This window comes from Artibeus jamaicensis, unplaced genomic scaffold (assembly GCF_021234435.1).
Source record: "Artibeus jamaicensis isolate MK-2021 breed Jamaican fruit bat unplaced genomic scaffold, CSHL_Jam_final scaffold_847, whole genome shotgun sequence".
In the NCBI taxonomy this organism is placed as follows: Eukaryota; Metazoa; Chordata; class Mammalia; order Chiroptera; family Phyllostomidae; genus Artibeus; species Artibeus jamaicensis.
This window is the reverse complement of record NW_026522057.1, coordinates 5869078-5885472: the sequence shown is the minus strand read 5'-3', so window position 1 is coordinate 5885472 and position 16395 is coordinate 5869078. Positions and strand designations below refer to the sequence as shown.

General features: G+C 42.0%; 1 protein-coding gene across 14 annotated transcripts in view; it reads left to right on the top strand.

Moving 5' to 3' along the window:
- The window catches only part of MACF1 (microtubule actin crosslinking factor 1), a 326604-nt gene that overhangs the window by 150544 nt on the left and 159665 nt on the right, over positions 1–16395 (top strand). For all 14 annotated transcript variants that reach the window (XM_053660146.1, XM_053660135.1, XM_053660145.1 and 11 more), the window contains 8 exons: positions 12932–13098; positions 13918–14030; positions 14132–14238; positions 14646–14765; positions 14911–15006; positions 15638–15765; positions 15853–15946; positions 16149–16303. In XM_053660146.1, the coding sequence (XP_053516121.1) occupies positions 12932–13098; positions 13918–14030; positions 14132–14238; positions 14646–14765; positions 14911–15006; positions 15638–15765; positions 15853–15946; positions 16149–16303 (980 nt within the window). The remainder of the gene's footprint in view (positions 1–12931; positions 13099–13917; positions 14031–14131; positions 14239–14645; positions 14766–14910; positions 15007–15637; positions 15766–15852; positions 15947–16148; positions 16304–16395) is intronic.

The window sequence follows — 16395 nt, the reverse complement described above, 5'->3', positions numbered from 1 at the left end:
TGTGAAGCAGTCGGGGCATCAGTAGGGTCTCAGAAGTGGTTGTGGAGGGCCTGTTGATTTAGGACTTCTTATTGCTCTCCTTTTGTGCAGGGCAGTTTTCAAGTTTCCAGGGAAGGTGGGTAGAGCTGTACTGATACAAGTCTTTAGGGCTCACATAGCTAGAGCCAGGCAGGCTGTTTCTCTCTGCTGTGTGGGTTGGGATCCTTTTGGTATAGACTAAAGAGCTGTAAGCAAGAAGAAGCTCATAAAACCTCTTGCCTTCTGCTCTCTTCAGAGCCCTTTGGGTTGTGGTGGTATCTCATCTGTCAGTCACCATACTAAAAAATTGGGGTGGGCAGATCCCATTGACAAAATAGTGTAACTTTTCAATCAACTTCTTAGCTCTGTTCTTCAGACTTCCTGCCCTATTGCAATTTAAGTAAAAATCATCAAGGCCTCATTTTAGCAATTTCTTTCCTTAATAGCAAGTGTTATCTCTTTGTCTGAGTCCTTGGTCCAAATGAGTCAAGTTGCCAATTTACAATGGTAGGGCATCTTCCTGTTTTACTTAACTGAGTATAGACTTCCATCTCTGCCGCAGTTAGAAGGAGCTAGTGTGACATGGGGTTGAAATGAAAAGTCTTAAAACAGCAGTTCATGTTCTGGCTTTGCCACTTACTAGCTGTGTAGCCTTGAGCAAAGTAATCAACTTTCTTAATCCTCTATTTCTTTACCTGTCAAGTGTAAAATAATAATAATAGTTTTGACCTTTTATGGCTACTGTGAGAATTAAATGAAATAATCCATAGCTTAGCACAAGGCTTAGCACATAAAAAATGCTAAAATAATGTTAGCTGTTAGCAGCTGCAGCAGCAACTACTGTTGTCACATGTCTCAGCAGAGATGCCACCTCTGTTGTGTGTGGAAGTGTTGTCGAGATCCTATGCCCAGAACTGGTTTCTGGGTTTTCCCAGTGTATCATTGCCCAGCAGATTTAACAGGTATTTCTCTTTCTTTCTGTCTGTCTCAAAGGAGGGAAATAAATGCTGCAAGAGGAAAGCCTGTGTTTCTTAACCCTGAGAATAGGCTCTAGTCTCTCTTTGGTTATAATTTGATTAAAATAATTTTATTTCTGACCTGAAAAAAATAGAGAATATGTTTACCTTGCTTGATACTTTCTTATGGACATCTTGGTACAATTGAAATCTGTTTTCTTTCAGAGTCTGGGGGCCATAATTGCAGCATCCCCAGTTCCTGGTTCTTCTTGGCCCTTCCCTTTCTGGTTTGTTCCAGTAGCTCTGGTTTGCTTTTCCCTCTTTCTCCTCCTCCTCCTTCTCCCTCCTCCAGGTTACCTTCTCCCTTGGCCTCTCCTCTTCCCCTCTCCTCGTCCCCCCCCTCGCTTTTCCTTTTACTCTCACGATCTCCCCCTCCTCCTCACCCTCCCTAATTTCTCCCCTCCCTTGGTTTCTAGCTCCTTTTTGCTTTCTGTTTGTGTTTCTGAGGGCAGTGCTCCAATTACCTCATATTTGGAGAGAGGAAGCTACAGCCAATCCGGTTTCTGTCTGCTTTTAGGTCAAGTGATTTCTGAACTGCAGTGAGATGCTTTGAATTTGTCTTGTTGCAGCTCTGAGCCTGTAAGATGGCTGTCTGAATCAGCAGCGGCTAGAAGAGACAGAGAGAGGCGGGGAGGGAGGGACAGAGAATTGGAGGGATTGCCGGCATAGTGCATGTTTTAAAATGTGCATCTAATCCGATGAAGCCAAGGCTGGGATTTCTCTGGGATCCCAGGACTGGCTTAGCTGCGTTTTTGCTAAGATTAGGAGAGGAAAGCGATGGGAAATTCGCTGGGCTGTGTTAAAGAGCCGAAAGATTCCGTAGCTATTCCTGAGAAGGCTCCTATATCTCCTAAGAAAAGGGTTCGGTTCAAAAGGAAGTGGAGGGGGAAAAAAGCCCCTGCTCCAGAGGTATCACCTAAGGAAGAACCCTTGGAAGGAACTGGAGTCATTGAAGAGACAGAAACCCTAACCAAGTTAATAGTGAGCGTCCAAAAGGAGGAAGGAGTGGGAGTGGTAGAACATCCCCCGACAGATATTTTACTGCCTGGAGACTCGGCCCCCAACTCCGGAGTGGGAGATCAAGGGATGATTGTGCAGGTGAAGGAGAGATTCCAGGAGGAGATCCAGACTGCCCACCTTTGGCTAGAGAATGAGTCATCAGTTGCCGGAGGGGTCTGGGATTCCCTGGAAGAGGGGATGACTGTCATCGCTCACCTGCTTGATAACCCAGCAGAGAGGGATTGTGAGAAGTCAGTGAGCCAGCTGGTGGAATTTCCGAGGACAGCATCCTGCAGCAGCAGGGCTGTGCTGCTGCCTTTGCAAGGAGAGACTGCAGCGGAGAAAGCAGAAACTCAACCTGGATATCAGAGCAGCACTTTCCCCAGGACGGATAACCCCACCAACACAGGCGATGAAGACCGCCTTTCAGAGGGCTGGAGTGTGGAGGGAGGAACCAAGGATATTTTAAGTGCCCCCAAGACAGGTTCCTGGATTACAGAGCCTTCTGTCCCTTCATCACTGTTGGAGCAGTTGAGAAGCCATAGACCCACAGAGCCTGCCCACATGGGTCGAGCGTCCCCCCAGGCTCCTAGACTGCTTGCTTCTCAGAGTGATTTGTCCAGCAGTGGCCTGACTGTGAGCATTTTGCCCTCCTCCTCTGGCTATGGCAGCAATGGGCCACACTTACATGGGATCCAGCCTAAAGATACAGAACCTGAAAAGAGCTCCATGTCATTCTCAGAAGAGGATGGCACTATTTCTTTGGAGGCAAGCCACACCCCATCATGGGGTCTGGAAGAGGTAGGTGTGCATGTCCAAGAGATATGCAAACAGCTGTTTGGATTCCTGGCCATCAAACTTATTAAAGTGGAGTGTGGTGAGCAGTGAGGATCTTGGGGCTCCTTCTCAAACTTACCACTATGTCAGGAACTGGGAGTTAGTGACTGCTGTGCTTGGCAATCAGAATCTATTTCAGGTCTGCCCCTGGATGCTTGGAACCAAGTCTTGTTGTCTCTGAGGAGTCCCTGATTCTGGGTAACCATGCAGCATAATTGCTTGAGCTGACTGGTGGGGTTGTCTCTCAAGGAGCAGTGCTATTTAGCACTTACTCTCAGGCAGGTCTGTTTATCAGCTCCCCTGCCAAAGGAAGTTTGTGGGGTAGCAGAAAGGATGAGGGAGGTCTAGTTAAGTCTCTGAAATGGATGGAGAAGGGGTGAGGCAGCTGTCTTAGATGTAATTGCTCTTCTACCCAGGAGAATGATGCTCTTACTAGAGCTGATGCAATCCTACTCCTGCAGGGCCGGGGCACAGCTAATGACAACACTCATTCAATATTTGTAGAGGTGGACAGGGCCAATCCTCCTTTGGTTACTAATTCTGGCATTAGAGGAGAGGGACATCAAGTTGGAGATTAATACAGAGAGGGGTTAGGGCAGTTTGAAGGTTTGAGGCTCAGAAAAGTTGTTTTTTCTGATTAAACTTGTTTATAGCTCTCAAGTTTTTGTGAGTTATATATCAAGGCATGGGTGGTGGTAATGGCATTGGTGGGTGCTGGGAACGTTTTTAGGTTCAAGGAGCAAGTGAGATTTCAAGAGATCCGGACACTGGGAGGGTAGCAGGACTCAGCAAGACCCTAGGTGGCACAGTGACTGAAGTTATAATTCACCAATGACTGAGGAACTTTTGTTGGCTTGCTACCCTCTTCAGCAGAAGAAATACGCACTTTAGAGCCCCACAGCGGCAAGAGGTGGATGATGAAGTAGGCCATTTTCCTTGCTGAGACGTAGGGCAGCTGCCTTGATGTCTGCAAAACAGGGACGTGGCCTATCTGCTGGTGCCCTGCTTATCGCCAACCGCACGAGGCTGAGGAGAGACCCATATTTTAAGCTGATGTGTTTACAGTGTCTTCTTTGGGGATGAATTTCCCCATAGATAGACCCATCCCAGTGTCCTTTGTTATTACAGAGTTTGGAGACTCACAACAGTTGCAGGGAAAAGTGGTCATTGAAAAATACTCACTTATATGGTTAGGCAAGAGCCTTCCTCAGGCTTTTCCATATGAACGTGTGTGCGAAGGTAGAAAGGAAGGCAACAGGGTTGCTGGGGTGACGCGTATGAATATTTGAGTTAATTCAAACTCACCTTTCATCTTTGTGTGGAATGGGTGTGGAGCAGTTGGGGATACAACCATCTGCTGAACTGGTTGCTCTTTTGGTACCACTAGCATTAAGTTGAAGTTGTGGAGGCACTGTAATATTTTAAGACTCACCCTCATAAGTGAATGTGAGATTTTTTACAAAGTTTGGAGTGTAAAATTTTAAAGGCCTCCTAGTGGAAATCTAGATAATGGACCATAGGTGGCCATGGTACAGGATTTCCTCACTGGGAAGGGAAGGTTCCGAACCACTCCATGAGAACTATTAAGGAAAAGATTGGTGGCAAAAACTTTTGGACTCTGATCTGTAGTTTGACAGTATTGATAGCAGTGTGATTCTTTTGCTGTTCAGTATGTGAATCAAATTGATATGTGGCATTTTCTGGGCACCCAAGCTCTGCATACCATTCCTTCTACCGTTTTAGATCAGACACAGCCAGATTACTTAGCTGTAAAACTCAGCCCAGGCTGAGAAACTAAGTGACTGTTAGCTGAGGTGGCTGAACCGCTTCTGAGGCTCTGCGTCTATTCTGTGATGTGGAGAACACAGACTGACCATCCTATATGACACATAAGTTACTTCTCAAGATAAATGGGAAATCCCTACTGGATGCAAGTCCATAAGGCCGAAGGGCCTGAGGACTCATTGGTCTCTGAAGGAACTATCTTTCCTCCCTCACCAGCAGGCTATTCACAGGGCCTGAGGACATTCACAGGGCCAGGGCCACAGTAGGAGAGGCAGAGGAAGCGTGTTCTGACTCTGCAGGCCTATACAATGTGGGCTGAGACTCCAGGCGGGAGCATCTTGATGAGCCTGAATTTCCTTTGCTGAAGGCAAGAGCACTGGGAGGACACAGGGGTCGGGGGAGCAGCTGCAGCTAGTCACACACCAAGTCCTTGCTCAAGAAGAGACAGCTGGCAGCTCCAGAATGGATTTGGAGGTGGGGGGGGGTGTGCGCACGTGCACTTGTTTTGCTTTTAATATGTTAGAGTAGTAACCCACCTCAGAAAGTAATTCCTGTTCCAGAGTGGCGCCTGTCCTCGGTATAATTCAGTTCATGTAGCCTCTCTTGTTGATCAGTCCAGAGCATATCGATGGGAATGGGACCAGGCTTTGGCTGGACATAAACTTTGCAATAGGTTTTGTTTCTTTTCAGGACAGAGAGAAATAGAAACTTGTACTTCTTATGAGTTTGGGGTTTAGACAATATAAGTTAAATGGCCTGCTTCCTGTTCACCTGGTATAGTTGATTCTCCCCTTGCAAGAAACACTTAATGCAGAAGCAGGATGGCAGAGACCACCTGACAAAAATGGTTTTCAGTGTGACAAATAGATGAGGGTTTGGAGCTGGATGGCAGCAGGTTAACAGCATTGTACTTTGATGTCAGACCAAGGCCTTCTGGCCTATTCTTTCTCTCTCAGGAGGATTCCCTACTCCCAGCTGTCATCGATACCAGACTTTTTAGAACAAGGGAAATTGTTTAAAATTCCTTTTTCCTCCCTATCTTGGCTCCCACTGCCAATTTCTTGCCCACACTGTTAGTGTATTCCACTGAATGAAGAATTTGGCTCTATTCCAATGTCCTTGCCATAAATCCTTACAGTCCCTACAATCTCAGGTGGTAGATCTAATATTGGGGGGTTAGTGATGCTATGAGAAATCAGTTGGTATATGATTTTTCTGGGCTCAGCCTTTTCAGTATACAAGTACCACTTTCCCATTTCTCCTCTTTAATTACAGGGAAAGTTGCTTTACTAATATTAACTTTGTATTGCAAGAAAAAGCAGAATTAACTAGATGACACTATTGTAGGAATACAGTAGTTAAAATTACAGTTAGAATTTCATTTAAGAAAAGATTTTTCTTTTCCAAAAATATTTGACTTAATTAAAAATATTACTAAGTAATCATCATTATTATTTAGGTATAACAGTGGTGGTACGATTATGTTAAAAGGCGTCCTTATCTTTTAGAGATACACACTGAAGTGTTTCTGGAAGAAATGTTATATGGAATTTGCTTCATAATAATAGGGAAGGACTGAAGTGGGTGGAGTGTACATGAAACAAGATAAGTTATGAGTTGATAATGGTTGAAACTGGGTGATGGGTACATAGGAATTTATTATTATTTTGTCTCTTTTTGTATCTGTTTGAAAATTTCCATTTCAAATAGGAAGTTAAGAAAAACAATGGTAAAATTATTATATGATGCATATACTGAAAAAGGACAAATATCCAGAACATGGGAAGTGTGATAATAGAGTAGTGGTGAAGAGTATGGAACCAGATTGGCTGATTTGACTTTCTGCCCTACTACTCCCGAGCACTGTACCTCAGGGCAAGTTTGTTAACTTCTCTGTGACATAAGTTTCTCATTTGTAAATTGAGTATAAGAATAGTATATATACTGTATAGCAGGGGTGTCAAACTCATTTTCACCGGGGGCCACATCAGCCTCACAGCTGCCTTGTCAGGGCCAAAAGTAATTTCAACTCCTTAACAGTTAAGGAGTAGTTACATTTATACAGTCCTAAAATTATTTTGGCCCTTTGAAGGCAACCACAAGGCTGATGTGGCCCCCAGTGAAAATGAGTTTGACACTCCTGCTTTATAGGGTTGCTGTCAAAATTACATGAATTAATACAAGTAAAACACAATAAATGTTATTAATAGTAAAGGTAAATGCCCTAGTTAGAAAATTAGGGAAAGCCCAGGAATAAACAGTGCACAAAAAAGGAAACCTAAGTGCTTCAAACACTTGTTTTTCTCACTAGTAATCAAAGATACAGCAATCAAAATGAGATAACATTTTACACTCATCATATTGGACAAAAATAATCTGAAAATATACCACGTGTAAGCAAGGGTGTAGAGTGATGGAAAACCTCTTCATATATTTTAGAATTGGAAATATCCATATTCTGTAACATAGGATTTCTATTCTAGTTCTATTTCCTAGAGAGACCACCAAGATTCTGATTGGAATACTGACCCAAGTCTGATGTTGGTAAAACACAGCTGTCATTAGATCTCTCTATCAAGGCATTTGTAACAAATAACTGCACAGTACCCGTATCTGCTTTTTGACTGAAAGTTTTCAAAGTCTGATGCCTTCTCTACTGTGGGATGAGGACAGCTAGAAACTTCAGGACATGAGAATCAAGCACCTATTTGTTCATTTCATCTAGTCTTATTCCCTGAGACTTACATAGACTTATACAACGTCCGAACTCCTCAGCCTGGAATTCCAATCCTGCCCACCATCATCTATCTGATGTTACCTATATCAGTTCCCAGTTTGAACTTTCCTGTTTTAACAGGTCAAACCCATAATCATCTACTATTTCTGTTTCAAATTATTTCAACTTCCAATCTTTCCATCCACTTTCTACCTGGAATTTTTTCCCTCTTTCTCTTTGTCTATTTTATAATATCTTTCAAGTATGAGTTTAAATAGTACTTCTCTAAGAAATATTTTTCAGACCTCTGCCAAGATGGAAGCATAGGTGGAAATACCTTGCGTCCATGCACAACCAAATCTAAGAACAACAAATTTTTAACAACAATAAACAAAACCAAACCACACAGAAAATCGACAATATGGAGTCCGAAAACAACGAAATGCTCAGCTAAACTGGTAAGAGGGGTGAAGCCAGCAGCGGAGCAGGTTGGCCAAAAAGATGACCAGATGGTGCGCAAGGAGCCGAAGGCGCGGATCACAGGTGCGAGCTAGCAACGGACACAGGGAAGAGGCGCGGCTGTCTGTCTGCGGTAGGTCTCGCATTTGCGCTCAGATAAACCGGTGAAGAGGCGAGCATTGAGACCGCACGGCACGGGGCAGCAGGCTCACACAATTCTGCTCAGATAAACAGACCGGGGTGAGTGGTGGGACGGACTGGGCTAGCGGAGAGGACTGCCATTGCTCCCTCTCTGACCCCGCCCCCACATACAGTGTCACAAACCAGAGACCTGGGTGGCCCCGCCCTGGTAAACAACTAAGACTCCGCTCCTCATACTTAACGGCGCGAACAGACCAAAAATGGCTCAAGAACAACTCAGAGCCCCAGAGCCAATAAATCTAAGTGATGAAGAAGTAGCAAAACTTTCAGATGCACAGTTCAAAACACCGGTTATCAGGATCCTCACAGAACTGGTTGATTTTAGTCACAAATTAGAGAAACATATGAAAGCTAAACTAATTGAAATGAATGGTAATGCACAGGAAACCAATAGTAATGGGAAGGAGATTGGGACTCAAATCAATGGAGTGGCCCAAAAGGAAGGAAGAAACAACCAAACAGAAAAGGAAGAAGAAACAAGAATTCAAAAAAATGAGGAGAAACTTAGGAACCTCCAGGACATCTTTAAACATTCCAACATTCGAATTATAGGGGTACCAGAAGGGGAAGAGGAACAGTCACGAGTGGAAACCTTATTTGAACAAATAATAAAAGAGAACTTCCCCGTTCTGGCAGAGGAAATAGACTTCCAGGAAATCCAGGAAGCTCAGAGAGTCCCAAAGAAGTTGGACCCAAGAAGGAACACACCAAGGCACATCATCATTACATTAGCCAAGATTAAAATGAAGGAGAGAATCCTAGAAGCAGCAAGAGACAAGGGGACAGTCACCTACAAAGGAGTTCCCATCAGACTGTCAGTGGATTTCTCAAAAGAGACCTTACAGGCAAGAAGGGGCTGGAAAGAAGTATTCCAGGTCATGAAAACCAGAGACCTACAACCAAGATTGCTCTATCCAGCAAAGTTTTCATTTAGAATGGAAGGACAGATAAAGTGCTTCTCAGATAAGACCAAATTCAAGGAGTTCATCATCACCAAGCCCTTATTATATGAAATGTTAAAGGGACTTATCTAAGAAAAAGAAGATAAAAAAGATGAACAGTGAAAGGACAGCAAACTCACAGTTATCAACAACCACACCTAAAACAAAAGCAAATTAAGAGGACAGCTAGATCAGTAGTGAACCATAGAAATGAAGATCACGTGGAGGGTTAGCAACAGGGGAGTGGGAGAAGGAGAAGGTGGGAGAAGGTACAGAAAATAAGTAGCATGGACAGTAGATAGAAAATAGGGGGGAGGGTAAGAATAGTAGGGGAAATACAGAATCTAAAGAACTAGAGACACATGTTCATGAACTAAAGGGGGGAATGGTGGGGGAGGGGTGTGCAGGGTGGAGGGGAATGAAGGGGGGGAATAGAACAAATGTAATGGCATAATCAATAAAAAAATGTTAAAAAATTTTTTTCCATCACTCCAGCCCATACAAGTTTTCATTCTGCTGAGATCCTCTTTTGGATATCATTATATACTATATTGCTGTAAATTTTTTGAGGCCTTAAATTATGTGTAATTCTTTCATGTCATCTACCACATATGACTATGGTAAGATTCCCCCCACCCTGTGCCCCTAGAAATTAGCCTTTAGAAAAAAAGATTCTCTTTGTATTTGACTTCATAAAGTCTTTATTGTTAGTGAACTCTCAGTGAAATTATAATAATTCCATAAGAAGGGATGAATAAATTGGGTCACCATCTGCTACTCAATTTATATCAGTTTTTGTAGAGATCAACTGACATAATTGGTTAAACAAAAAGACCAAAAATCTAAGAAAGTTTTAGTTACTGTTTTTGAGAATTTAACTTCCTATTTTGATGTGTTGAATATAATTGTATATAAGTAGTAATCACATTAAAAACTTTTAAAAAATTACATCACTTATAAAACACACTCAGACAGCAAGTGGTCACATTATGGAAATCATAAACATCAAGAGAATGAATGAATGAATTTAAAAAAATTAATCCAGTGCTATGCAACTGGATTCTTGTAGCTGCGGATGAAATTTTCAGTGACTGCATGGTTCAGAAAAGTGGTGCTGTGTCTCAGAAATCTTAAAAAAAAATGGAAAGGATGTTTTCTAAAATATTCACTCAAATAGTAGCTTTTTAAAAAAAATTAGCTTTAATTATGAAAAAGGCATTTTTGTCAAAGATGCAAAGAGTTTGAATAACATGGTTTTATGAAATGTAAAAATAGTAAAAGCATTAAGTTAGTACATTAGACATTCTGCTTAATTTAAAAAGTGTACATGTAAATACATTTCTAGAAGTTTATATGTTCAAGAGGGCCACAAAGCTTCCCTTCCTTTATTCCTCTCTTCCATCCATCTGTTATCATTTGGGAAAATTTGGGGACTGGTTTATTTTAGCTAGATATGACATGTCTTAACATGGCAGGGCAAGCATGTCTGTTTTTTGTTTCCCCCTCTTTACCTGGGTAACTTTTGTTCATCTTAAAACTCAGCATAGATGTTATGTTGTTGTCTCAGAAAAGTTCCTTGGCATTGCCAGTTTGGGTTACCTGCTTCTCTCTGACACAGCATTGATCTCTGTGTAATATATTGTCTTCCCTTCTGAATTGCTTGAACTTGAAACTCAAGGTTGTGCTTTTATCTTGAGATACCAAGAACTTAAGCACAGCTCCTTCAACATAGTAGTTGCTCAGGAAGTAACAACAGAATGAATAAATGGTATTAGACTTTTTTTTGTTCCTTTCCACGGTATCTAGAATTGTATTAAGCACAGATGAGATGTTTTTTAGTAAATATTTATTGAATTGTTAAGAATAAATTAAGTTTCAAGATATGTTTCAGAGAAGGAATTTTTTTTAAATCCTTTTTTTTTAAATTAATTTTATTTAGTTATTTTTCAAGTACAGTTTTTTGTCTATTTTTCCCATCCCAGCCTCCCCCGCCCCTTGCTCCTCACCTCCCTCCCATTTCCACCCCCCTTAGTTCTCGTCTCTGTGTCCTTCCTTCCTATTTGTTCCTCCAAATCCCTCCCCCTTTTTCCCCTTAACTTCCCTTCCTTCTCCCCTCTGGTCACTATCCCCTTGTTCAGAGAAGGAATTAATCAAGCCTTTAAGTGTGGGTGGAGAGAGGATTCAGGCAGAAGTGCCACGGTCCCTGGAATGGTATTGAGGCTATTTCCCCCTTTCCAAAATGCTGCTTTTTAAGAATGGGAAATATAGAACCTAAAGGACTTGAGACACATGGACATAAACTAAAGGGGGGTAATGGTGGGGATGGGGGGGCAGGGTGGAGGGGAATGAAGGGGGGAATAGAACAACTGTAACAGCATAATCAATTTAAAAAAATAAATTAAATAAAAAAAAAAAGAATACAGATGAGGGAAAAAGCTCCCTGACACTGAAGCTGAGGTTTTGCATTTGGAAGATTAAAGTAAAAGCTTCTGCATATTCCAAAGGACAGTGCTGTGCATATCACAAATGAGTATTAAATGAAGAGGTGGACAAAAGCCAAATGTAATTACTGTGATGGTTACAATAATCCCATTCTTCTCATTCAGTGCACAGTCTAGGAAGTGCCTTAATCCAAACGGATCCCAGCCCCCACCCTACCCTACCCCAAGGGACCAAAACACTTCTCTGTCTCATTACAGCTTTGTGAAAAATCTGAAGTAAAACTGTTCATTGAACTATTTTCAGTGAAATATACAAAGATATTGTGATTGGCAGATAGGCGATGCCATCCAAGAGATTGTGCCATCCGAGAGGACATATAATGTCAATTAATAAACTGGAATTTCTTTTTTTTTTAAGTAAAAACACAAATACTCACATTTCACTTTGTTTATTCAAGTTCTATCCCTTCTAACTTCAACAAATTTATTTTCTAGTTCCATCAATGGGTTTGCTGCCTTTAATATGTATGTGAGGTGGTTTCGGTGAAAGTACTGGGATAGGTTAGGTCACTGTTGAGTGGTAGCTAGTCATTGAAACCATCAGCTAGAAATGTCAAGGAGAACTGGAATAGAGTAGGTACGGGGTGGGAGTGCTGTCTGTAGTGGACTTGCAGGGTGATGGCTTGGTGCCATTATCAACTGCTATTGGGTCCTCAGCTCTGCAACTCTAGCTCTTTTTTATTCCCAGTATACTTGGGGTTGATTGAATTTTAGGGGATTGACTTAATGTGTGATGATACTTGTTAAAGATTGATTGATGTAAATTAATTAATTTACAATAAAAATTATAATTGCCCAGTGATACAGTATTTGAATCTGGCCACTCTGCATTTTGTTGCTTTAGGATATTATATGGGAAGCAGATAATAATCTGAAGGTTGTCAGGTGAATACAGAGTCAGAGCAGAGATGGGTGGTGGGTGGAGGATGGATTTGCTGATCTTACTAATTGGTATCATCAAAGTGCGGCAGCCTGATTTCTCCCATAGAAATGTACCTGTCAAGTAGATGAGAGTCCTGGAATGTACTGCTTAGGCCATCATTTTGCCATCACAGTCTTGGAGGCAACATTTACTCACTTCTTTTTTCTAGACTCCATGCAAGCTACCCATACCTTTTTGTTCTCATAGTCTTTCTTCAGACATCTTAGTAAGATTTATTAGCCTACAGCTTTCTTTCATACTAAATAAAGTATTAGTAAAAGTTCCTGGTCCTGTTTTTTTGTTTTTGTTTTTTATGATTTTAAAGTATCTTCTGCTGGTGTTTAATCTATTATGAGTAGAGTTTGTAAAGTTAGGATTCAGAGACTTGAAAGTGCCTGTTGTTGATTATCCCTTGAACTGACCAGCAGGAAGGCTGTTACTCTCACAGTGCTGACACCTGAGAGATGGTGCTCTGTTGGCATGTCTTCCAAGAGCCACGCTGTATGAAGATTACTCTGTGTCCTATCTTTTGGCAGATCTCTGACATCTATATTAGTGGAGAATCAGGGGACATGTCAGCCAAGGAGAAGCTGCTCCTGTGGACCCAGAAGGTCACAGCTGGTTACACAGGAATCAAATGCACCAACTTTTCCTCCTGCTGGAGTGATGGGAAGATGTTCAATGCACTTATTCACCGGTACAGGTAAATGCAGTGGAATTTCAGTGTGTCTGGAGGGAATTCTCATCTTGTTTGTAATTAGTTATAATGTCACTTTCCCCCTCAACCAAGAATCAAGAATCTGATTCATTTTATTCATTTTGAAAAGGAGTATGTATTGAACTCCTGGTGTTCTAGGCACTGGGCACAAATAGCAGTGCACAAAACAGCAGAAGTTCTTGCTTTCATGGAGATTATTTGTTTATTAGACAACACACAAATAAATATATGCAGCCACATAATCGTAGTGCAGTGAAGGGATGGAAAGTGGCAGGGGTTGTGGTATTTTGGACAGAGAGTCAGTGATGGCCTCTCTGATGAGGATGTAGGAGCAGAGCTGTGAGGGTGTGAGCCCTGCAGGCCTCTGGGGTCAGAGTGTTTCGGGCAGAGGAAATAGTGAGTACAGAGGGCCTGATGTGAGTGCTTGCTTGGAGTGCTGAGGAATAGCAGGGGGCTGGAGTGAGAGGAGAGAGGAAGATAGGAATTTTGAATAACAAAAATAAAAATTATTGCACTCTTAGTGGCCATACACATGCCCCAGTTTTCACTCTGTGCTAGCTTATGATACTTTTCCTGTGGAATCCAACCAGGCTGCTGTTTGTGTAAGTTTTGAATTAGGGAACACTGGGCTCTTGGCATGCATTAATATTTAAAAGTGGAATTAGAACCTATCTAAACCTATTGTTCTCTCTTTGAGTCAATCAGTTTTTTTAGCTCTGGGTATTTTAAAGAGGTTTTCTTTGTGTGAATTCACGTGTGGCATGTAGATGGTGGCCTTTCATGTGCCTTGGTGGGCTTTTGCAGACCTGATCTGATAGACATGGAGCGCGTACAAATCCAAAGTAGCCGAGAGAATCTGGAACAGGCTTTTGAAGTGGCAGAAAGACTGGGGGTCACCCGGCTATTGGATGCAGAAGGTGAGAGCTGACTAAAGTTAAGTATGTTTGGCAGTATTCACTATTCCTTCTTCTGGCAGGTGCCTTTGTTCTACTAAGAAATTTCTTGCCCTTTCTCTCAGATGTGGATGTGCCATCTCCAGATGAAAAGTCTGTAATCACTTATGTGTCTTCAATTTATGATGCCTTCCCTAAAGTCCCTGAGGGTGGAGAAGGGATCAGTGCCACGGTAAAAGAACACTTGCTAAAAATGCCTTCTACTTTTCTGTTTGGGTACAATGTGTTGATTAGACCATATTTCTTACGTGCTTACTGTATACAGAACACTTTTATACAGAGCAAACTGAATCTACATCATATTTATACACGGTCATTGTCCTTGGTCCCTGGGAATGAGTCTGTCGCTAATTTTGTAGCATCCAACCTAGGCTATTCTGGGTGTCAGAAAATTAAATCCCATTTGAGAGCCCTTGAGGAGCTTTGAAACTGGGACTCTGAGTGTTAAACTGAACAGCTGGGTAGGCAGTTAGAGGAAAAGGATTTTATGTAGTTTGGGGTGGCCTGAGGTACTTTCTGCTGAGCTTGTTTTGTGTACTGCTAATCAAAAGATATGTGATATTTACCTTTTGATATTAGGAAGTAGACTCCAGGTGGCAAGAATACCAAAGCCGAGTGGACTCTCTCATTCCCTGGATCAAACAGCACACAATACTGATGTCAGATAAATCTTTTCCCCAGAACCCTGTCGAACTAAAGGTAAAATCATTGCTTTTTAAAATAAATTCATTCTAGGGATTAAGTCTTAGAGGTTGCTGTTGCTGGTTTCTAGGTGAGGTAGTATGAAAAATTGGGCCAGGCTGCTTGCACGTACTTATTCACTTACCAAATATTAATTTTGTAGGCACTTTATAACCAGTATATACACTTCAAAGAAACAGAAATTCTGGCAAAGGAGAGAGAAAAAGGAAGAATTGAGGAACTGTATAAATTATTGGAGGTAAGGAAGCTTATCCTTTGCTGGGACTTAGGGTTTGCTGGTTTGCCCTGTGGTCACTACTGCGTTACATTCCCAACATCCTCTTCCCAACCTGCATTGCCAGCAATGTGCTAGGGTGAAAAATCTAGCATTACTCTCAGGCTGGTCCTGAAAATTTGTGGAAAGGGGCAGTAGCAACCATCTGTATTTTTTAAAGGGACTATTGAAAAGTGACACATTTATTTTGTGGAAGTTTTCCAGTTTCTTGGAGGGAAGCCAAGTGTTTCCTTGGGATGGAAAGAAAAGAGACTTTCATTCATATTTTGATTCCTAGAGGATTTGAAGCTGTAGAGATGGGCATTTGACCTTTCCAAAATGGGGGTTATGAGGAGATAGGAGGAGTTATGTAAAATGCAGAAAGAATGGAAGGAGTTAGAGCAGATAGTCCCTGTATTTTAGAGGTGTTTATTTTGCTCTCACCTCAAGGTAAGGTACTGCTAAATATTCCATTGTTTTCTCTTATTAGACAATTGGAAAAACTTCTGAATGGCTGGGTAAAGAAGGAAGAAGTAATGTGCAAAGAGTAAATTAAAACTGGGGTCTGAGGTCATGGCTGTGTTTTGGATTAAGAGAGTATCTATGGGTTTTTTAGGTGTGGATTGAATTTGGCCGAATTAAACTGCCTCAGGGTTATCACCCTAATGATGTAGAAGAAGAGTGGGGAAAGCTCATCATTGAGATGCTGGAGCGAGAAAAATCACTTCGACCAGCTGTAGAGAGGTGGGTCCAGAGCCTGCAGGGGATCTAAAATTACATACTGGGCTACTTTGGACCCTGCACTTGACTATGGTTTTGATCTTATTTTAGGCTGGAATTGCTGCTACAGATTGCAAACAAAATCCAGAATGGTGCTTTGAACTGTGAAGAAAAACTGACACTAGCCAAGAATACACTGCAGGCTGTAAGTGTCTGTTTTGTCTCCCTTCTTATGTCACATGTTTTCCACTTCTCACCCTGTACTCTAATGGTTGAAATTAACATTTGAGGAATCCAGCTGTGATACTTGCTTACTCATGGAATTGCAATGAGCTCCTTGGCTCCCTTGTCCTTGTGGGTGGGAACACTGGGAGTTCTCCCACTCTTACTCTCTCTTTGTCTCTCAGGACGCCGCTCACCTGGAATCAGGACAACCAGTACAGTGCGAGTCAGATGTCATCATGTACATTCAGGAATGTGAAGGTCTTATCAGGCAGCTGCAGGTGGATCTCCAGATCCTACGTGATGAGAATTATTACCAGCTAGAAGAGCTGGCTTTTAGGTGAGGAGCATGGGACTCACACTGAGGGTTTGCTTACTGTTGAGGCTCATGGCTCAAGAGTCAGGTACTGAATCTTGTAATTTGAACTTTAG